The sequence below is a fragment of the Plasmodium knowlesi genome, assembly GCF_000006355.2.
Source record: "Plasmodium knowlesi strain H genome assembly, chromosome: 11".
Taxonomy (NCBI): domain Eukaryota; phylum Apicomplexa; class Aconoidasida; order Haemosporida; family Plasmodiidae; genus Plasmodium; species Plasmodium knowlesi.
Genome location: NC_011912.2, coordinates 1,436,405 through 1,459,619, shown reverse-complemented (window position 1 = coordinate 1,459,619; position 23,215 = coordinate 1,436,405). Strand labels below are relative to the sequence as shown.

Here is a 23,215-nt window from a genome sequence, read left to right as displayed (position 1 = left end):
CCGAAAAGTTATTTTCGTCATCTTAAAAAAGGGATTTAAAAAAAAAAATTAATTCGAACGGCAGTTTATTTGCAAATAGCTACACACATATTGAAAAGTAAAGTTGCCACAAAAAAAAAAAAAAAAAAAAAAAAAAAAAAAGAGAGAGAGAGAGAATGGAAACACGGGTGAAAGAAGAAAGAACGTCAGAGGAGATGGGCGTCGGTCTGTAGACAACATATTGACGATCATACAAATAACATACCAATTTATCCCCCCCCCCTTACTCGAACTGTTCAAATTGCATTGCTGTGGTTGTTCCCTTGGTTCACCCCATCGCATGGTAAAAAATGCCGACACAGTTGAAAGAGCTCTTCCTTCGAGTTGATGACATCTCTTTTTCTCTTGTGAAAAATTTCCTTGTACCTTTTGCCTATGCTAAAGTAATTTTTGTATGTCCTCCTATTTGTCTTACTTTTGTGATTTTTCAACGACTCCGCGGCGAAGTAAACCAACTGCGGGCTCTCTGCGCACAGTTTGAGTATGCGGTCGATCCGTTTTATGTTCTGTAGGGAGGGGGCGTGGAGGTGTGGGTATAGATGGGCAAATGAAACCAAGCGTGGAGACGCAGGAATATGGCTCGACGGAAAAAGCGTAATGGGCCACCGTCCCGACGTATTTCCCGTACCAACGAGCTACACCCCTCTCTTACCGTTAAAATGTTCTTTCCCATGAACATGTTGGCTTGTAGTGCCAAGACGATGCATAACAGTTCCGGAAGGCACATCTTAAAAAGCTTCTGCGAAGGGGGAGAAATGCACAAATGAAAGTGGCCATAAAAGGAGGCATATACACACGCGAACCTACAAGTTCGCGTATACAGATTTGTTCCATACCAACTACATCCTCCTTACCTGACCAATCCATGCAAGTTGCGCAGCCGAGTTTTTACTTAGCCAGGTCGAAATTTGCACTAGGATGTGATAAGCGTTTCTTGTGTCGACAGGGTTTGGTCCCCTCTCCTGCATTGTGCAATCATCCCCGTTCTCCTTCAACTTTCCATCACAGGTGTTCAGGTTGTTCTCCCTTTTTTTTAAAATTGATTTTTTGAAATTTTCGTAGCGACCAGGCAGGCATTCACTAAGGTAGCCATTACGGTAGTCACCATAGTGGTCATAATGATAACCATTATGGTGATCGTTCAGGCAGTCACTGGGGATGGCACTCTGTGGAGATGTCCATTCCCTCTCCGGGGAGTTATTCGTTTTTTCCATTACGATATCAGAGAGACAGTCTCGGTCCGGCTGATTGCTCCATGGGCGGTCGTGCCAACAATACGTAGGTGAATCTTTGGAGGTATCTCCTACGTGTGACAACTTTCCATGGTTACACAACTTACCTGCGCGCTGAACACCGTAGGTAACTTTTTTATCCGTTTCTAACTCCACCCCAGATAAAAAACCCTCACGGTCCTTTCTCTTGCTAGCCATTCTATCAACATAGTTAACGTAGTACATGTGCATATGACCAGACAACCCCAGACCACCACAACGTGCGGGTTCTTTTTTTTTTTTCCTTTTCTTCTTCCTTCCTTTTTCCTTATTGCTACCTTTCCTTTTGGCAAACTCTTGCCCATTTATAACTCTGAAATGTTTTCTCAAAATTCTGCAGTTAAATAATGATCTCACATATGGGGGATGATGATGATGCTTCGCCTTGGTCACTGCAGGCGGGTGTTTATTGGCTCTACTTCCCCCAGCAAGTCGATTTAATTTGACAGGGGAAATAAACAAATCTGCACAAATTATAATACACACCGAGAGAGTGTACTGTATCTGTATGCTCAGGATAAGCGCGTGAAGATAGAACATGTCATCGTTGTTTTGGCTGTCTTCGTGCAGATCGGTTTTTCCCAGGTGAGGACTAACGTGAGAACTACTACTCTCCGTACGCAAGTACATCCCAGGGGAAGCCCACTCCGCGGCTGCGCGACCTCCCGCAGGGGATCTACCCATCACATCATCAAAAGAGCATGCAGAAAATAAATTCCCTTCACCATCCATATTTAGAAAATTGTTTGAGGCCCCATGGTAGGGCAATTCATTCAGAAGCGTTTTTCCCATTTTCACCTCAGCACCATCTGCGCCATCTGATGGAAAATAAGTCGTCCCTAAATCCCTCTCCCTAATATGAATGCCCAAATACTTGGAAGCGATCAACAACTGCTGTGCTGTCTTGAAGTGCAAAATGGACGCGTGGTCGTAATACCTTTTGTATAGCTTAACACAGAGACAATAGAGAGACAAAACAACTTTCTGCAGTTGCTCCATTTTATTCATCACTTTTTTTATGATAATTTTTTCTTTCTTCTTCTTCAGCAGAATTTTTACATTTTTATTATTAAAAAGAATTAGCTTAACGATATTCTTTTTTTTCAAGAGAAAGGGAATCAGACGGTTGTACTTTCTAATCATGAAGTTTATCCACTTGTCGTACAAATAGCATTTATTCATGGTGTGTGCCTGCACAGCTGTTCTTTCACACGTGGGAACGATGCTTGGCCTGCTTTGCTCTGTGCACTGTGGTTCGAATGTTTTTCCACTTAATGGGTTACCATTATTTTCCCATTGACCTTGCCGTACATTTTGCAGGAACTTCAACTTAAACCCCTTCAGTATCCTCTTTGCGCAGGTGTACTCATTCAGGAAAATTAAAATATGCGCGGCGTATGATACGCATCGCTGTTTATACGTCAGTAAGGAAAAACCATGTCTACCCCCCTCCTCCAATTTACTAAAAATAGAAATCCACTTTAGTAACTCTTGCAAAATTTCCTTCAACTCAAATTTGTAATATAAAATGCAAAAATAAAAGTTCGCAATTTCCCATGCCATGAGCAGAAAATTGCCATCTTGATACTTTCTCCTCCCAACCTCAGGTGGAGGAGGAATCGTGCAACCGGCTAAGTCCCTCTGCATCTCTTCCACCATATTAAACACAAAGCCATAGTTCCCTTTTATGAACTGGAAAATTTCATCATAGGAACAACCCAAAAGAAATTTACAATTTATCGTTATCTGGATGTATTGAAGATACACCTGGTTTTTGTCTAGCCAAATGGAATTTACATCACTTTCCATCATCTTATAAAACAACTTTTTTTCCTTGAATTTTTTTTTTAACTTCTTCATCGAGCTAGCCAAATTTACATACTTCTTTTCATATTCTTCATGCCACTCTATGTCATATATTTTTAACCTCCTCTTTAGCTGTCTAATCCAGTGATCGGTCTTATCCTCCACCGCTGCACTCGTTGTCCATCCAAACTGGGTACTCACCCCTTTTCTGTAGCAATTGCTACCATCCATTTGATGGTTCAGAAGTAATATCTCTTGGCTTGGATTAGAATAGTTTCTATCCTCATCAAATTTTCCATCTGTAGATGCATTAAAAGAAGGTATCTCCCTTGATACTTTGCCATTTCCCGTTTCGCTACTACCCATGTCATTTGCAAAATATTTTTTCTGTTTTCTTAAATGAAGAAAAGACGGAATTTCTTCCATTGAGTGATATACATGATAGATGCATTCGACTACACTTAAGAATTCGAATGTCAGCCTATCGTTTGAGTGGTCCCTTTTTTCAACCTTATCGAGAATTCTATGTTTCCGCAAGTTTTCCTTGTTTAGCTCTCCCGTAGGGATCCATTCGTGGGATTCCAAACCGATGGATGCTTTTTCCATGGATGTCACCATATCTGATCGTGATAGGCTTGCGCTTCTTCCTTCACCACTATTACCAACTACTCCGCCTACATCTCTTTCTCCATTTGGTGCAATTCCCTCCTTGCACCCGAAGGTCGCCCAGTACTTTCTCAACACAGAGCAATTCCGCCTCTGCAAGGTGCAGAATCTTTTCACGTTTCTACTAATCGTTTCTATCTTCTCATAATTCGCATTCAAATTATTGTCTCCTACGAGGCTCTTTTTCTCCATCCCTACGTTGTACAACAAATTGTTCAGTTCGTAAAAATTTTCGGAAAAAATTCTTTCCACCCAAATCCACACGTTGTAGTAGCTGTCATATATCCGCTGGGGTGGGGGAATCACGACACACATATTCGCGGCAAAGGAAGAAATACCCGTAGCGCTTGCGTTAGTATGTATTTTGCTGTCCAATTCTCCCCAAAGCTCACCGCCAGAAAACTGCCCATCCCAAATCTTGCCACTTCCCCAACAGTGCGCACGCACAGACAAGCCTATGAATTTCTTCTGCGCAAAGTTTAGGAACACGCGGAAAAACTTCCTAATGATAAGCACATTCTCCACGGAGTACTCCCCAAAAGCATACACCAAGTTAAATATTTCGATAACAATATGACACAACATTTTTTCTAAGTGGCTCCTAGTATGGTATTGTACAATGGTCTCAATTTTTTTATTCCTAAAGAGGTAGAATTTTGCCGCTTGATTATCCTCCTGTCGGTTTTCACTGCCTTCTCTGGGAGTAATTTCCTTCCTACGGTACGCGCCAAGACAGGCACTTTTTGGACGCATCGAATGCTTGTCCATTGAGGTGATGCATTGAGATGTTCTCAGAATGCTCAGCCTCCGCTTCACACTTTTCTCGTATGTCAATCTTCTCCTCTTGGCTCTCTCACATGGGTATTGGTCTTCACTTGGTTTTTTCTTATGCAGGGGTTCGGAAAATCGCTGCTTCTTTCCGGTGTAATTGGAGTGGTTACTAGGCCTTTTTTGGTGATGATCATCCCCGCTTTGGAAGCCCCTCCTCATTTGATTGCTCACGCGAAACAGCTTCCTCTTTCTCCTTTTCCGTTTCTCCTCCTCGGCCTCCCCTTCACAGGCTTTCTTGCGAAACAAGTTCAAATAGTACGCAAGGTTGTTCTTTTCGACATACTCATTTACGTTTTGGCTCACAGTAATGTAGGAAGCCAGTGCCAGGAAAATCACGTCCAGAATGGTCCTTTCTTTACCTACGTGGTCATTCTTTAAGTACTCACAGCGGTATTTCATCGCAGTGGCGGAGAGCTCCTCTCCTGCATTACCAGTTATCAATATTTTGCAAAAGAAGTCGTGTTCAAACAACAAGATGGGAGCTCCATTTTTCTCTGCATTAATTATAGACGAATTCAACAAGATGGGAATACAGAATTTTTCAAATAAAACGCAGGTCTGAAAAAAGTACTTCCATTTGTTATGGGTAAAAATGTAGCATACTATTTGGGAGACGATTATCAGTATGGCTATGTCTAGTAGGGGCCAATCTGATGGGCAGGCGTGGATAATTTGCTCCATGTAATGAGACACTTCCTTTCCCCCCTGCTTCGATGCACCACCTGCACTACACACAGATCTATTCTTCGGTTCGCCTGCTGGGTTTGGTTCCTCTGCTGTATTCGGATCGTCTGCTGGATACGGTTCGTCTATTCGATTCGGATCATCTGTTCCGCTTGTCCCGTCTGCCCGGCTGAGGGGGGAAAAATCGGCGCACGTGCTCGTTTCACTCCTCTCCACATCTAAGAACTGTATGTATAATTCCTCCTCCTTCTCGAAAATCAAGAGCATCAACTTTTGGGCTAGCTCGAAATTATCATTGTCTATTATCTGCAGGATCAAGCCCATCCACTCGTGTTCGCGGAAGACGGATTCTGCGTGTTTACCCGCGGGTGCGCCTGCCACGCTTGTCTCGTCTGCCATGTCTCCCATTTTCTCCACCTGGGATGACGACTCTACCATTTCCCCCACCTCGGATACCACTACACCATATTCATCCCCCATTTTTAACTCATTTCCTTTCCTCTTTTTGCGTCCCTCATCTTCCCTAGACTTTCCTACCCTGCATTCCAATTTTCCAAGGGAAGGGCTCTTTTCGGCAGAACTTGGCTGCGTTTTTTTTTTCTTCAAAAGTTGACTGGGTGTAGTAGAATTTGTCAGGACTTTACGAATTTTCCTTTTTACCCCACTGCGTAATTTATCAGGAATCCCTTCATTGGAACAGATGTTCCCCTTCTGAGCACCGGTAAATGCCCCCCCCTGTATAATTATCCCTTCATCTGAGAAGACCCTCCCTATATGTGTATTCAACTGTTCGTTCTTTTTTCCATGGCTTGCCACGTCTCTTCCCTTCACCTTGCGGTTATCCAAACTGAGGTTGTAATTCCTCTTGTACTTAGAGCTGAAATTATACATGTTATTTTTCCTTACCATTTTGTGCCTCCTTGGAGGGAAATGCTTCCCACATATCTGGGCTGCCTTAAAATGGTTTTCCCTCTTATTGCTTTGTTCGTCTCCACAAATAGCACTACTTTTTTTACGTGCACCGTTTTTTCTCCTTCCAAGTTTTTGCGGTGTGCTCTTCTTCTCACTTAACCTAGATTGGAGTCGCTTTCCGTGGTGTGCTTCAGGTGGTTCGGTTCCCACTACGCACCTCTCACATCGGGGTAGCACACCTTTACCGTTACGTTGGATGCATGAGCTTTCTTCGTGCTCTCCTTCCAAGATCATCCTTTCTTCGTCGCACGTTTCTCCCCCTTCTTCCGAATGCCCCACTCCTATAATAACCTCCCCCGTTTTGCTCCCCCTTTTGAAGTTCCAAATTCCCACGCGGTCGTGTGCAATGGCCGTTTTGCTCACCTGCCCAATATTCACTTGCGCCGAAATATTCTCATCATTTTTTACGCTTTGGCTAGTTATACAACTTTTAGAGGTAACCCCTCTCAACTTGGCTTTGAATCCATCCTCTTGGCTTTTGCTCTTTAAGTAAATTTTCACATTCTCAGTAATGACATCCTCATCTTGGGATTCTACTCTTATGCATATATAATCGTTTTTTTTCCTGTTCCCTATTTCGGCTACTCCCCTATTTTCCTCATCGTAATTGTTCCCTCTTTCATCTATTATGTCACGACTATCACCTCGAATTATGGCATCCCCCTTTTGTTCTTCCTTTACGGGGATGTTATTTTCCATATCCATTTGTACATGGTTCCTGACATTATCCGATGAGCGATCCTTGAAGGAATTCTCCTCCTTCACCGGGGTGATGAACTCCCTGTCTGAATCGTCTATCTTATCGTTCTCACTTTCAAGGGCATCTATCGTTTCACCCCTCAGTGTTTCTTCAGCTGTACAAAATTCGGCTACTTCTCCTCCGAACACGATGTGCAATCCGTTCGATTGATGGTTTATTCGCACATGGATCCCACTGCTTCTTTCTGTATCTTCATCAAGAAGTGGATCATTTGCCAAAATGTCACTTCCTGTCGTGGGAGAAGAACCAATTTCGTCATCTTCATCTGGTCTAATTTCGTTTGCTCCAATGTTGCGTGCTTCACCGTTTGTTCCCCCCTCTTGTGTATCCACCTTTTCCACCTCATAGGTAGGGGTAACTTCCATTTTTACGCATTTCTCGCTTACGTTGTCACAGTTGTAGAGATTATCGACGTGATTCTCATCCTCCCCCCGAGTTACCAAAATGGGGGTAACACATCTAGGCGTCTCCTCTCCATAGTCCAAGTTTCCCTTTAACACCATCATCGTGGTGTCGTTAAAATGTTCATATAAATCTGTTTCGAGGCATTTCGTTTGTGCAGAGTTCCCTGCAGATGAGTCGTAATATACCTCGTCTCCTGTGACTACTTCACCTGGTGTATGCTCCCTGGGGTTGGCACTTTTTTCCCTTTCCCCATCTAGAAGTGCTTTCCCCGTTTGTCCTTCAATCACATCGTTTTGGTTATTCCCGTTGATTACCGTTTCCCTTGCTGATTGTTCGATCTCACCATTAATTTGCTCCCCCTTGACAACATAAGTGGGCACGGACCCCCCCTCATCATTAACATAACCCCCCAAACTTTTGACTCCTTCCGACATATATCTACTTTTACATTTCACACCATAAATGGTATGGCCAATTTTCTCAATATTATCCACTGGGTAAAAACATTTCTCCTTTATACGTGTATCTAATTTGTAGCCCCCTTTAAGATTTCCCCCCTTCTTTATCTGATCCCTAGCTACACTATCGAACCGTTTCAGTGTCCTGCTTGGTACTGAACATTCCTTATTTACCATCGTTAGATTCATCGTATTGGATCGTTTAGGCATATGCACAGGAGATGGATCATTATTTCTTCCCACCCGTTTATGTAGTCCCCATTTTTGTGCACCCTGTATCGACACAGGACTATTCCTATATTTATCTCCCCCTGTGGGTGAAGCTTCTTTAAATAATTTCCCATTTTTTAGAACTGAATTCTTCACCCTGTCTATTTTTCCCCTTTGTAACTGCAATATTCTCGAGGATATTTTATTCTTATAATTTTCACTGCTCGGTGAGACATCATTATGAGAAGCTCTTCTATCCTCTCTGCTACTCAATTCCTTTTTGTCAGAACCTTTCGCGTCGCTAATAGAGCTCATCATTTTGGGTGTACCGCTTTCCTCAGAGGATATATTTTTTTTTCCCTTTCCCTCTCCATTTAGCTTATTAAGGGAGATGTATCCATTTGTCGTTACACTGTTCTTCCTTACCATTGAGTTTCTGTTCCGAACCGCTGTAGAATACCTCCTCATAATTTGCTGCTTGCTTTCCAACAGGTTATCCCCTTTCATGTGGGAGCCAATTGCTTTGGCACCATTAGCATTGGTTGGCGACGGGTATTTTATTACGCTTTTTGTTTTGTCTCCATGTTTAGAGCCCTTTTGATTTAAAAAGTTGTTCCTTCTGAGTAAGTCAGGATATCCGCTTCGGTTGAGCACATTGGTTGGGGTTGTCCTTGCCGTTATCCTTGGCGTCGTCTTTGCCGTTATACTTGACGTTGTCTTTGGCGTTGTCCTTGGCGTTATATTTGGCGTTGTCCTTGTCGTTGTCCTTGCCGTTATACTTGACGTTGTCCTTGGCGTTATATTTGGCGTTGTCCTTGTCGTTGTCCTTAACGCTGCCGCCAGTTCTGGTGTGCGTTCCCCCTTGTCAGGATTCATGATGGTGTCAATTAATGCCTTTTTTAAATTTTCCTGAAAAGTATCATTGTGCAGAAAATTTGGGGAGGTATTTCTTCCTATGTATTTTTCTCTGTTTTGTGTGGTCCTCGAGGTGAAGACGCTTTTCTTATTGTGGATTTTTTCATTTTTTCTTATTCCCAAGATGAACGATTTGGTAAATAGCGATGTGCCTCTGCTAGTTGGGGAGGGGGTTCCGCTAATAAGCGATTGTCCCTTCCCATTTAATGTGGTTTCCCTCCCACTTAAGGATGCCGAATCATGGCGCGCTCTCTCGTGTACTGCTTTGTTACTTCTGTTGGTTCTGCTCCTGTCCCCGTTGTTCATCTTTTCTGCGCCTCCAGTTTGTTCATTTGTTGCGGTTTCCCTTCCGCTCAGCTGTCTCTTACCCCCATTTGACTGATCAACCATGTCTTTTGCCACACCCCTCAGATTCACCTTTAACTCATCATTTTTATGATCATTTTTATGATCGTTTTTGTGATCATTTTTATGATCGTTTTTGTGATCTTTCTTGTGATCATTTTTAGCAACATCCTTGTAGACATTTTTTAAGTTTATCCAAGTTTTTCCAACGGAGGAGTTATTTTCATGGTTGCTTCTAACCCAGTTCGAGGTGCTTCCTTTTTTCTCCGTACCTCCTGGCACTCGTCTGAAATCTGTTGATGTCCCATACGTGTCAGAAGAATGTACTTCTTTGGCCAAATCTGCATTCCTATTATTTTCTTTGTTCTTTACTTCACCTGCCTTCTTTTTCTCGTCTTCTCCCACGTCTTCCTTGTTTTTCCTTCCTAGTATGGATTTACTATTAATTATATTACTGATAACATTTCTTACGTTATTTTTTATCAAATTCATGTACCCCCTATTTTTGTTGCCCTCTAAGTTGCTTGCACTACTCAGTGCGGGGGGGTCATTTCTATGGTCAACACATTTTTCCTGGGGAGCAGCATTTGGCGTATCTTCAAAATTTGGTGCATAATTCAGTTTCGTGCTTCCGACCCTCTGATGGGGAAACCCACTTTTTCCTTTGTCGGTTCTAAATTGTGATGTGGTGAGGCTTTTATACGAAGCGGCATTGTCCTTAGGGGCATTTTCACAGCTTAACAATTTGTCCTCATTAAAAACTATCTTCCTAAATGAAAAGCGGCTCATTTTACGTTCGACACATTAGTTTTGTCGTTTTGTGAGTATAAATGTACATATATTTGTATACACATTAATGCGCATAACTTCGCAAGTGTGGCCAGCGTCTTGTGATTTTTTCTTATATGTGGCTGATCATGAACAGGTCTGCGTTCAAGTGGGCATTTCTCCAGTTCTATCCCCTCGTCCTTCCTTTCCTTTTTTCAATGTATATAAATATTGCTGGCACGCTACTTACAGTAGGAGCGGAACTAATAATCTTCACAAGGTCAACAATGTCAATGATGAAACTGATTGCAGTAACATTACTGCGATGATCTGGTTCTCCACACCAAAGCGACGTTGCGTAGCCAAGATGAAGGATAACGCCCCTTGAACGTTTAATAAAAAAGAAAAAAAAAATTAATGAAGTAAAAAATGGTGTACACTTCTCAGAATGGACTTAAAAACCTTTCTATTGGGCCATATTGTGTCTTCAGTTCATCATGTGAATGGTACAAAAATTCACTTTATTCGTAAGTGCACAAAGGGCTACGCTTGCTCAGATTTTTTAGGCATGCTGATTAGTCTCAAATCAGCAATTTCGTTAAATAAGACATAGGGGGTAGTGTAAATTTTTTTAAAAATGTAAGCAAACTGTAGGAGAAAAAAAAAAAAAAAATACAATAAAAGTTCAAAATGGCTCAACAAAGAAGTTTTAAAAATTGCAAAAGTAGACAAATCAAAGGTGCTATTTTTACGTTTAAGCATCCTTTTAATAAAAATGGAAAAAATTTTTGAGGAAATTTGTCACTTTTGTAGACTATGGAAAGGGGGGGGATGGGGCTTAACTGATGCTGCATGATAACATGGGACGAACGCATCTTCGGGTAATTTCCGATTATCTCAGAGCAAGGCACGCGTGCAGAAAAAATGCGCTTTGCGGGAAATGAAAAACGTCGAAATAATGAGCACGGAATTGCTCGATAGGCTACCTTACCCTTAAGCTTCCCATACCGAATGAAGAAGAAGAGCAAAAATGACAGCTACACATTGTACACGTCCCTTTCCCTTTTTTTCCCCTCAAATTTCATAACACTTAATGTTATTATAAATAGCTTTTGTGCTTTTTGACATTTTGGCTAGATATACATAGCTATTCTCTATAAAAATAACTTCTTATATGTACATATTTGTCCAAAAGAAAAAAAAAAAAAAAAAAAAGATTTAAAAAATATGAACAAGTTAAAAAAATTGTGGGATTTTTTTTTTTTTTTCTAGCTAGCTACAAACCGAACAGTAAAGGAAAAAGTTATTTTTAAGAGCATCATTTTTTAACAACGGAATGTAGACTCTCCTTCAACTGGGAACCCCGTCTACATCTACATAAGTTGAACATCCTGAAACTTTAGACCTGGAAAAATGGCACTCCACTATAGGGGGGGAGCTGTGGCGTTCCACAGAGGGTTACCGAATAATTCCCAAATTAACCTCTCCCATCCGTTTGAAAACGTGTGTACAGACCAACATAATGATATATATTTATGTGAACGAGAGTCTTACCCTACTATTAAAAAGTTCTTTGGGGCAAATTACATCATTCGCGCCATGGTTGTTTTCGGCGTCTATACGTATCCCGTGCTAAAGCGCTATGCACGTTTTCCTATTCTTCGTAAAATGGTATGTTTCCCTATGCCGTCTTCACTCATAGGGATGTCATCCTTTCAATCGGGAAACTTCACTTGATTTCCTTTCGTGTTTGTTTCCCTTTTTTTTTTTTTTTTTTTTTTCAAACTGCTCTCCTTTTTAACCCCCTGTGTTGATCTTTTAAGTGTTGTGAGTTTTCCACAAAAAATGTCGCGGCGTTGGGGGGAAGGGAGAAAAAGAAAATCTCCCCCTTTACCACACATTCCGTGAGCACAAGTGCGTACATAAACATCTATACACCTTCAGGTAAGTGAGCCTTGGAGCCCCTTAAAAGGATACCCCCTCCCCAAATGTGCCACTTTTTAGAAGCAAAAAGGCCACATTAGATGAACAATCGGCAATCTTCTTACCCATAAAACTGCCTACATCCTGTTGGCCAAAACGGTGCAAAAGGAGGCTGCCTCAAGGACGCACCCCAAAGATGCTATCACTTAAATATGTTAGAACTTTAACGGCTTTATTTAATTCACACAGACGTACAGATGTACAACAGGGGTAACCCCCCAGATTGGTGCACACACACATACGTAAACTGTGAAGAGAAGGTGGGGGGGGTGCAATACTGGCCCCCCTTCTTTGGCTTAAAAAATGTACAACTTTGTTATAATGGCAAAAAGGTAATTAAAAAAAGCGTTCAGGTGGGTATATTTGCACGGACAGAAATATACACACAGATATTCACAGTTGACTGGTGAAAAATTCGATAATGGGGATGCCGAAAATATATTCAGTATGTGTACAACAGGGCAAAGTGGGCATGGCTGTATATCCAAGCGAAGAAGACTAACTATAGCCGAACTACGAGTACAGGTCATCATCCACGTTGTACTCTTGGGGTTCCTCGTTGTTTTCCTCATCGGGCCAGTCAATGATGAAGTCATCATTTCCACCACCCGTCTTCGTCTTGTACAAAGGATCGAATTTTATTCTAAAGTTGTCGTACTTAATTAGGTCGGCTTGTGAAACACTTCTCCTAGCACCAGCTAGTCCCTCCTTGAAGTGATGCCTCGTAATTTCATATTTTATTGTATTTTCTTCGTTATTCTGCACAGTGGTTCCATTTTGAATGTTTTGAGCATTCTCTCCATTTTCGTCCTTCTCATTTGGATACATTTGTAGCTTCGACTTTTTGTTCATTTCCTCCGCATCGATGGCATCTCGAATGGCCGCTCTGGCTGCCCTCTGGCAGAGCTCCGCTAAATCAGCCCCACTAAATCCGGCGGTCTTCTGGGCCAAAAAGTCTATAGGAACATTATCAGCTACGGGGCACTTCCTCAATATAGCGCTTAGGATAGAAATTCTAGCAGCTAAATCAGGCAAAGGAATATAAATCAATTGATCTAATCTTCCTGGTCTTAGTAATGCTTCATCTAATAATTCAGGTCTGTTGGTTGCTCCAATAAAGAAAAGATTTTTCTTCGGTCCGACTCCATCAATTTCGGTTAGTAACTGATTCATTACTCGATCTCCAGCACCGCTTCCATCTCCAAGGGTAGATCCTCTCTGTGTCCCTATAGAATCTAGCTCGTCGAAGAATAAAACACAAGGTGCCGCAGCCCTAGCTTTGTCAAACACTTCTCTAACATTAGCTTCCGACTCACCAAACCACATTGTTAGCAATTCTGGACCTTTGATGGATACAAAATTAGCTGAACACTCAGATGCAACGGCTTTGGCTAGTAAAGTTTTACCACAACCTGGGGGTCCATAAAATAAAACTCCCCTAGATGGGGACATACCAAATTTCTCAAATTTATCCGGATGGTCAATAGGATATAGAATCATTTCACGTAATGTATTCTTCACTTCATCCAGTCCACCAATATCATCCCATTTGACATTAGGAACTTCAACAACGGTTTCTCGTAACGACGATGGATTGCATGTACCCAAGGCCATGTTAAAATGATCCTGTGTTACGCACATGCTTTCTAGCACCTCCTTGTCAATAATTTCATCTTCCAAGTCAATTACATCCATTTTTTCTCGGATACATGTTAGTGCGGCTTCCGTACATAATTGAGCCAAATCTGCACCAACAAAACCGTGGGTGCTGCTTGCTAGTTCTTCTAGTTTCACATCTGGGGAGAGCTTCATATTTTTGGTGTGTATTCTTAAAATTTCAAACCTTCCATTGTCATCTGGTACTCCTATATCAATTTCTCTGTCAAATCTACCAAAACGTCTCAACGCAGGGTCGATGGAATTTTGTCTGTTGGTCGCTGCTATGACTACTACTTGTCCTCTACTTTTTATTCCATCCATTAAGGTTAGCAATTGTGAAACTACTCTCCTCTCAACTTCTCCATTCGTTTTTTCTCTTTTCGGGGCAATAGAATCAATTTCGTCGATGAAGATAATTGCAGGGGAATTTTTTTCTGCTTCTTCGAAGGCTCTTCTCAAATTTGCTTCTGCCTCTCCTGCCATTTTACTCATTACTTCTGGTCCATTTATGAGAAAAAAAAAGGCTCCTGTTTCATTTGCCACAGCTCTTGCTATACATGTCTTTCCACTTCCGGGGGGTCCATATAGCAATACTCCTCTGGGTGGTTTCACCCCTAACGTCTTAAATAATCCTGGATGTCGCAGTGGCAATTCGATCATTTCTCTAATTTGAGCTAGCTGTTTTTTACATCCTCCTATGTCATCATAACCTATTTCGTCCAGCTTTTCTTCATCGTCTCTTTTGATGGGATCTCCTTCGTAGTATATAACCGTGTCTGGGGAAACGATACAGAAATCATCTGGGTCCACTTCAACCACTTTGAATTCTACCGACATAAACCCACCTCGCACAAGGAACAAGTCGCCTTTCTTGACTGGTCTGTACGATTCGTTGAAGTACGGCTTCAAGAAAATCTCAAACAGCGTGTCCTTCGCAAGGCCTTCGATGGTGTCATCAAGGGGCAGCACCTGGATCTTCTTTCCGTACGGGATTTCGGGGCACGGTTTCACGTAGACGATGTCTGGGGAGGGGAGCAGTGAAGGGGGAAATCGGTTATGGAAACGGGTGATGTTTATGGAGTCAGAGCGATCTCAGTGGAGTCAATGCAATGTTACTGATATTAGTGTTTGTGTCTGCGAAATGATGGGTCCAGCCCTCCTGTTGACAGTTTATACACGGAAGCACATTCCGCGTTAGTGCATCTTTGCGCCTTACCTCCCAAGCAAACCCTAAGGTTTTTCCTGGCAACTTTGTTGATCCGAATTTTGCCTTCATCCAATTCGTTGTCATTCAAAATGATGCAAATGGTGGAGTGCCTTTTCTTTCCCTTAATCAAGATGGTGTCTCCTCGGAAAAAATTCAATTCTTCCATTCGCTTGGTGTTCAGGGCCACAACGGAGTTGTCATCGTTCGTTGCTTCCTCCACAATGAGCCTGCACAGGTTCTTCTTTTTCGTCACTTTCCCATCTCCGTTGTTTTCATCGGCCACCGCCTTCACATCAGCACTGTTCTCCATTATGGGGTACACACTCAATGGGGGCAGCGTAAAGCGACACCTGGAAAAGTTCTCTTCGACTCAAGAAATGCACACGTGCGCTCGCAGAAACGTCCTTCACAAGGACGTGTAAAAGGTGTGAACGGATATGCTCGTATTTCTAAGTGATCTCCTAATGTGCATACACTCGTGTGCGCCTATGCCCTCGCGCAAACACTCATACAAACACAAGAGCAACGAAATTTCGCGTAAAAAATGGCCTTTCTCTTCCTGCGCGTAGACGAAACAGGCTCCTGTCAAAAGATACTACGTTTGCACAAATCACAATTTTCAACTCGTTCAACTTTCAGATTCCTTAATTTTGATGAAGTTGACGAAAAATCATTATTTTATTATTTTTTTTTTTCTTCTTTGACCCGGATGGGCCTTTTTTTTTTTTTTTTTTTTTTTTTTTTCCTTTTTTCTTTTATTAAACAATTGTTATCGTTCCGGGGAAGTGAAATCGTAAAAACAAAGAGTGGAGAAAAAGAAAAGAAAAGAACACAATAAGGGAATTATATATCGGCATAAAATGATGCGATATAAATGATAAGGTTAATACAAGGGGGCAGATAAAATACCCAAGTACCCACGAATTTGCTAAGAAATGATCTCCACTTATAAGCAGAAATAAAAGAAAGTGTGCCCTTGCCACCCCCACAAAAAAAAAGTACATTACGGCTATACGCGTAAAGAAGTGTGCACGGAAACAGGGAGGAAGATAAAAGTTTGCGCTCCGCACAAATACATGCTGATGCGTATGCGCATGGATATCAATGTGTATGCAAGGCACATGCACAACGACAGAAATGTCAATTTTAAATGGCCAAATTTTTTATATATATAGCTACCAGAATAATTATAAAAAAAAAAAAAAAAAAAAAAAAAAATTTACGAAATGGTGAACGGGGTTCCCTCTGCGTGTTACATTTATAAACTTTTTTTTCCCCCTCATGACATGGAATAATTTTTTTTTTTTTTAAGAACATAATTGTTATATAAATACAAACAGTGGGGGAAAAAAAGATTATTTTTTTCTTTTTTTTTCAAAATAAAATAAGATGAAACAGAGAATAGGCCAAAAAAAGAAGAATGTAATGTGAAAAAAAGGGGGAGAGGTGCAGATTAATCTGTACAAAGTGTGTATGTGTATGCACATATTTATTCGACTACACTGGAGGCTCGGTCCTCTCGTCGTTGCACACTTATATTCATCTATTTGGGGGATATTTCCTCTTCAACACGCATTATATGCTCTCCGGGGAAAAAAAAGGCAGACATGCGTACCCGAAGAAGGGTAACAAAACTCGTCGTGGAAACATTACCACACATGGCCCTTCAAAATGCAAAGGAATGCACCCTCTCGACAATCGTCAGATAATGTCCCTTCTCGTCAGCTTCCTACATCAAGCAGATGCCTAGTGCTATTACTATGAACAGGTACATTAAACTAGATACCGTCGAATTTGCCATTAGCAGTTTGGCAGACGCTTTACACCTTGCCATGTTCTTCGACACCAAGCTCTCTTTGAAATCATCCATTAAAGCCTTTCTATTTTCCTTTGGTTTCTGGACTATGTTTTGGCTACTGTTAGCCTGGCTGCCACTAGCCTCACTTCCACTAACCGGATAAACACTTTGCAAATTTCCATCTTTTTTTTTCTTCTTATCTGAAGCGTCTCTCTGCGCTAAAGCATCCTGCGCATCCTTCAAACATTCTCCCACAAAATCGTCAAGATTTGAAACAGAAAACTTGTCTTCGCCTTCCTTATTTACCGTGATAAAAAGTTTTGTGGCGTCGAGTTCACTGCCCTTAATAGCTTTGCAAACATTGGTAGAATCACCCGAAATAACATCTTCGCCGACTCTTGTTCCAAAAGATACATTATCAAGTCCATTTACATCTTTGTTTTCTCTTAATAATTCATCCAAATTGAAACTAGCAGAATGTGTTGCATTTACATATTCATATTTTTTGCTAACCTCATTTTTTTTTCGTGCAGAGAAAATGATGTTAAAATTAGCAAAGTCATCACTTCCCTTACGATCGGGAAATTCCATGTCTAGTGTTATTGATCCGTAATTGAGATCCTCCTTGATGTCAATGATGGAGTTGTACAAATGAAATAACTCTCTCATGGAGCTTACATACTTAGATAGATTTGAGGCATATGTTTTGGTCAATAATTCTATTTTTTCGTTTAACGTTACCACGGGTTCACTGTTTTGTAAAAGGGAGTCCTCTTGGGGAACCACTGCTGTATTATCATCCCTCCTTTGATATACTTCTGGTGCTGATTCATTATCAACATATCTATCATCCGATCTGGCCACCGCCAACAAGGTTGAGCTCAAAAAAAAATATGTAAGGAACAAAAATGGGAAGTAACATGTCTTAGCCATTTTGCACCTTAAAAAAAAAAAAAAAAAAAAAGAATTAGCTGTTCAAAAAAGAGAAAGATAAAACGATGGGGTGTGGAGTAATAACTGTTTCGTTATAAATGACAAACCCTTTAAAAATTTTAAATAAAAGGAAGATGAGGGGGAACACAAAAAAAAAAAAAAATAATAATAAAATAAAACAACGACAAATGCTTTGAAAATATAAGAAATTAAAAAGAATACAAAAAAGAATGCCCCAAAGTAACACAACAAACAAATGTATGTTGTGAAAGGATGGATTCCAAACAATAGGAAAATTTTTTGGTTGCAAAAATAAAACAGGTATTAAAAATTATCGAATGGGAAAATTAATTTTATTTAAAATGTTCATGTTATATTTTTTGAGAACAAATAAAAAAGGAAAAAGGAAATGAAAGGAAATTATTAAAAAATAAAAGGAGAACCAAAAAGTGGGTGTTAATCGAGTTTATGTTCTTTTTTTTTTTTTTTTTTTTTTTTTTTTTTTCATGTATTTTTTTACCTGTAATAACGGACTTATGGTAGGACCTATTGATTTCAAATTAGCTAGATACAGAATATTTTTTTTTTTTTTTTTTTTTTTCCTTAGTGGGTGGAGGGGAAGAAGCAGACTGCAAATCATATAGCTACCTGGACTGTCTACAGGTGATATGTCCTAATAGTTGTATGGATCATACATAGGCATAGCACACCACATGACAAATACGCACCCATACACATACCCCTTTATACAGGTGTGTTTCCTTTGGAAAGGTATACGTGACTCTTTTTTTTTTTTTTTTTTTTTTTACACAACGGTTGTGTTAGCTGTTTATGTTTTAGCTAGTATAGCTAGCTCTGTTCCTTTTTTTTTTTTTTTTTTTTTTTTTTTCTGTAGCCTTTTTATGATGGAAAATGGTCCGTATTACGTTGACCAAGGGAAATGAACCACCTACGTGGTTATCGGATGTTCCGACGTCCAACAGGTAGGTTGAAGAAAATTTGGTTCATGCTGCTCGTAGTTGTTGACAGCTCGAACCCACCCGCATAATGAAGCATTCTTTGTACCAGCTCTAGTGACGCGTATTCATTGCGTGTTCCACTTAAACGATTTGAAATGATCTGAGTTCGTTTCCCCAACAACTACAGGGAGCGCCCCCAAAAGTGGGGTGCATCGTTAAAATTTAAAAATTACGCGCACACGGTTATCCCTGCATGCACGGGGATGATCCCTCATGGATGTTTATTTAAGAACGTGCACGCAGAGATAACCGTGTGCATGTGGTCCCTTCTGGTGCAAAAATTGAAAGGTAAAAAAAGGGAATAGGTACACTGGTAGATAAATAAATAAGGGCACTAAGCTACGGCTGCAAAAGTGAATCGCACATCAGCCCATTGCCCCCCCCCGTGTGCGGGGGAGGAAAAAAAAAAAAAAAAGAAAAATTCATTCCATTTTGTCGTACCTCACTGTATATACTTGTCCACGTCAAATTTGACCGACTGCGCGTCCCCCACCATAACATTTAGGAGCACTGGGAAGGAACTAAAATTTTCGCTCATGACATGCTTGATCTGCTTGAGAAAATCTTCCCGATTGTCCACATATCGACCATACCCTCCGTGGGCAGTCACATAATTCTCATACTTGCTAAAATGGTAAAGAGCGGAAGGATTCTGTAGAAAAAAATGGGCATCCTTGTTCAGCTCTTCGGAATACGGTTCCTTTGTCTGAAAGTCTCTATCACCGTATATGCCGTTGTTGTTTAAAATAATGAGAACAATTTTTAACTTGAAACGGCATATGGTTTCTACTTCGTTGGAGGTAAAGCCAAAGGATGAATCTCCTAAAATTGCAAAAACAATATTTTCCGGATGGTTCAGAGCGGCACAAATAGCTGCGTTCATGGATACACCCATCATTCCATTGATCTGTGGTATGACAAAGTTGTATGGCCCCAGCTGCGGTAAATATAATATTCCCAAGTGTAGTGTTATTGACCCTTCGTTCGTGATAACTACTCTTTTTTTAATTCCTCGGTTGAGGAACTTGCGTTTTCCGTTCCCCCATGTTTTACTCTTTTTTGGGGGGTCGTATCCGCCCGTGTGGTCCCTCTGTTCTCCCCCCTCCAAGCTGCTGTCACTCAGATCACAGTCGCTTTGTGGTGGACCCAGGTCCGCTTCGTCATCCTCATGAGGTAGGACATCACCCTGAAGCACCCTGCGCAGCTGCGCCCAGTCAACGTACTTAAAATAATCGATGAAATACCGTTTGTACATTGCTGGAATTTCATTCCGAATAAAGAAATAATCGAGCAGACAGTGTCTGAGTATAAGCATAGCCTGTTCCATGGTAAACTGTTCAGAAACTAAGTGCTGGGTCGCTACTTGGCGGCAAAGTCTATCTATGCTCCTCTTTTTAGCCTCTTGGATGGCTGCTATCCAGTTCATTCGTCCGTCCACATCAATGGAATGGGCCCCCCTTTTCAGGGAGAAATACAACTGCTTCACAACTCTGTACAAGTCAGAGAAGAAAAAGTGCTCGCAGTGGGAGTCCACTTGAGGGTCAAACACATCATTTGTCAAGTCAACACAAAGCATATTCTCCTTTTTGCATCTTGGGAAGTTCCCAAAGTTGAAATAAAAGTTGTAGACGGTTCCAAAGGCGAAGCAAAAGTCCAGATTTTCGAAGAGGAACGACTTACACTGATTAGCATTGTACAAATAATTTTCCTTCACAAAACATTTGGCCATGGTGCTAGTATATATGGGTATCCTCATCAAGTGAGACAACTTCAAGACGTACTTAACGCCATGGTTGCAGTTGGTCCCTAGGAAGATCGCTCCTCTTTTGTTACTCTGGTAAATCCTACAAAACAGCTGTAACAATTTATTGAATTTTTCATCCTCCTCTTTGGAAAAGTTGATTCGTCCGTTCAACACATTTAGTGGTTGGAGGTACCTCCCTGCGTAGCAGTCAGTCATATCCAATAAGTGTAGAGCCCTATCAAGAGTTACTTCCTTTCCTATTAGGTTATAACTCACGTTTAAATAAACAGGAGACTTCATCCTTAAACATGTCTCAAAACAATTGTACAGCTGCTCCGGAAACGCATCGGGCGAATTTACATGGAACACTCCTGCACACATCTCCTTGGCCTTTGCCAAAAATTTTTGCTGTGGGAAGTATTGGAAATTCTGATGCTTATCAAACTCAGTTAAATTCTTAGCAGTAAAGTTTTCGAAACACATGAAGATAAGTGGAAAGTGGTTCACCTTTGCGTTGTATAACCCTGGTAGAGCATTCACAAATGCTGGCCCTGAGCACGTCAGGATAATTCCCACCTTTTTCTTTTCCTTATGTTCGTCGAAATAATTCACATAACTGCAACTCACGCAAGCATTTATTTCGTTCCTAAAACTTATGTAGTAAATTTTGTTCCGCACAAAACTGTGAATCATTTTGTTCAAGGGAATTCCATACAGTCCATAAATGTAACCATCCAGATGGGCCTTCTTCAAACATAAGGCTAGCACATCGAATAGATTCAGTGGAGTTCCTTTCAAATGCTCTACCCCTTCTGCCATTTTCCTTCTTGACACTTTCCCTGTGTCCGTTTTTAAGAAATGATTAACAAAGTATATTTTTTGGGGCACTTTGAAATCCGCCAGTCGTTTCTTCATCTGCTCCGTTAGTTCCTTCCGCAGATAGTGGTACTTAAAGTTCAGGCTCAGCGATACCTCCACGTTGAATTCGTTCTCTACGGGGGGGTTGCTATGCTGGGGCGGTGCGGATGCCCCGTAACCAGTGGATGTTATAGAAGTGACAAACCTGGGAGGAAGAGAATCATTAATCGGATTTACACCAGACGTGAAACTTCCTGCTTGCGCCTTCTGTAGTGCTTCCCCCCAAGGCAACTGTTTCTCGTCCAAAATTACGGCCGCGTAAATGGCCTCGCCATACACCTCATCAGTACACGCAAAGGATAAGCAGTCGGAAACCCGTGGGTCATCCCTCACCACATCATCAATTTCGTTGGGAATGATCTTCTCACCTCCCCTGTTAATTATATCCTTAATTCGGCCAGCAATGAAGAGGAAGTTATCTTCATCTACGTAACCAACATCTCCAGTTTTAAAGAAAGGAACGGATTCGCCAGTGATTAAAAAGGTGTTTCCCTCCATATACTCTGCCCTTTCTTTCACAGTATTTATATGAACACATATATTTTCATTGTCTTTCATTTCTTTATAGCCACACATGACGTTCTTACCGTTAATGCAAATTTCACCAAGTTCATTCTTTCGACAAACTCTCTTCTTTTCGTGGTCGTATATGATTACCCCTACGTTTGGAATTCCTACACTTTTGTACTTCTTAACAATTGATACATCTTTCCCATGGGTGAGAATAAGCTTATTCGTGCTCACCTGGTGACATGCCTCCGTCATGCCATAAGCTTGCAATACGTTCGTCTCGAATTTCACCTCCGCTTCCCTTTCCATATGTTCATCCAATTGAGAACTGGACGTTCTAATAAACCGCAACTTGTGTTTTACCTTTACGCCATCCACGAAATAGTCACTCTCGTACCGTAAAAGCAATATCTTCAAAATGGTCGGGACAGCCGAGAAATAGGTTATGTTGTGATGTACGACGTCTTTCCAAAATTCAGAAGCACTAAAGGAGTGACCTACTTGAAAAAGAACATTTCCTTTGGCATATAAAATTGGCATTAACACTCCGATTAAGCCATGTACATGATAAAGAGGCATCACTATCACTGTGTTGTCTTCTCTACTCAGTCCATACGAATTGGTGATATTTTTGATGGTTGTTTTAATATTTTCATTGGTAAGTTGAACTATCTTCACTTTGCTTGTTGTTCCCGATGTGTGCAGATGCAAACAGACGTCGCTTCCTTTTTCGGTTAATCCATTATCCTTACTTAGCTTCCCTTTCATGTTACCTGCATTGCTACCGCCACAGGGTCTGCTTAACGAGTAGGTAAAAAACGGTGCTTCTTTATTCTTCCTAATTCGTATAACTCCAATGTTGTGCTCGATGCCTAACTCCTCAATCGACTTGCACACATTTTTGTAATAGCCATGTTTTTTTTTCATCGAAAAATAAATGTCATCGTTCTCATCATAGTCGTGTATAATAATATACTTGCAGTTATTCACTAGGTACCTTACATACTCCTCTTTCTTCAAATTTGTATTCAATGGAAGGCATATGTTTTTGTTGTAGTTTATGCCTAGGAAGCTCACCACGTACTCGATGCTGTTGAAGAGGATGATGGAAATTTCCTCCCCCGGTTTTACGTTGATGCCCTTAAGAAAGCTGCGCAGATTCTCCACTTCCTCCAGCACTTGTGCGTAAGAGAATCGCCGCTTCTCAGTGTTCAAATCTGTGATGTACCGGTCGCGCACGTCTTCCAACTGCAGGAAGCTGCGCAGCGTGCATTCCTCCGCCATCTGGTGGGCTGGAGCGGAGAGGTGTAAGAA

The 23,215-nt window shown here is 41.1% G+C and overlaps 4 protein-coding genes across 4 annotated transcripts; all 4 read right to left on the bottom strand.

Annotated features, from left to right (window-relative positions):
- Window positions 1-275: 275 nt before the first annotated feature.
- On the bottom strand, window positions 276-10,151 carry PKNH_1131100 (conserved Plasmodium protein, unknown function; the record flags this gene model as incomplete). Its single annotated transcript, XM_039114142.1, has 3 exons — window positions 276-545; window positions 692-778; window positions 894-10,151. 3 exons carry the CDS (start codon window positions 10,149-10,151, stop codon window positions 276-278), a joined length of 9,615 nt encoding a protein of 3,204 aa, XP_038969762.1.
- A 2,475-nt stretch (window positions 10,152-12,626) lies between these two features.
- Window positions 12,627-15,289, bottom strand: PKNH_1131000 (cell division cycle protein 48-like protein; the record flags this gene model as incomplete). Its single annotated transcript, XM_002261446.1, has 2 exons — window positions 12,627-14,794; window positions 14,989-15,289. The coding sequence occupies 2 exons, from the start codon at window positions 15,287-15,289 to the stop codon at window positions 12,627-12,629; spliced, it is 2,469 nt and encodes an 822-aa protein (XP_002261482.1).
- Window positions 15,290-16,708: 1,419 nt separating this feature from the next.
- On the bottom strand, window positions 16,709-17,710 carry PKNH_1130900 (secreted ookinete protein 25, putative; the record flags this gene model as incomplete). Its single annotated transcript, XM_002261445.1, has 1 exon — window positions 16,709-17,710. One exon carries the CDS (start codon window positions 17,708-17,710, stop codon window positions 16,709-16,711), a length of 1,002 nt encoding a protein of 333 aa, XP_002261481.1.
- Window positions 17,711-19,171: 1,461 nt separating this feature from the next.
- PKNH_1130800 (acyl-CoA synthetase, putative) lies at window positions 19,172-23,185 on the bottom strand (the record flags this gene model as incomplete). Its single annotated transcript, XM_002261444.1, has 1 exon — window positions 19,172-23,185. The coding sequence occupies one exon, from the start codon at window positions 23,183-23,185 to the stop codon at window positions 19,172-19,174; it is 4,014 nt and encodes a 1,337-aa protein (XP_002261480.1).
- Between the last annotated feature and the right edge of the window lie 30 nt (window positions 23,186-23,215).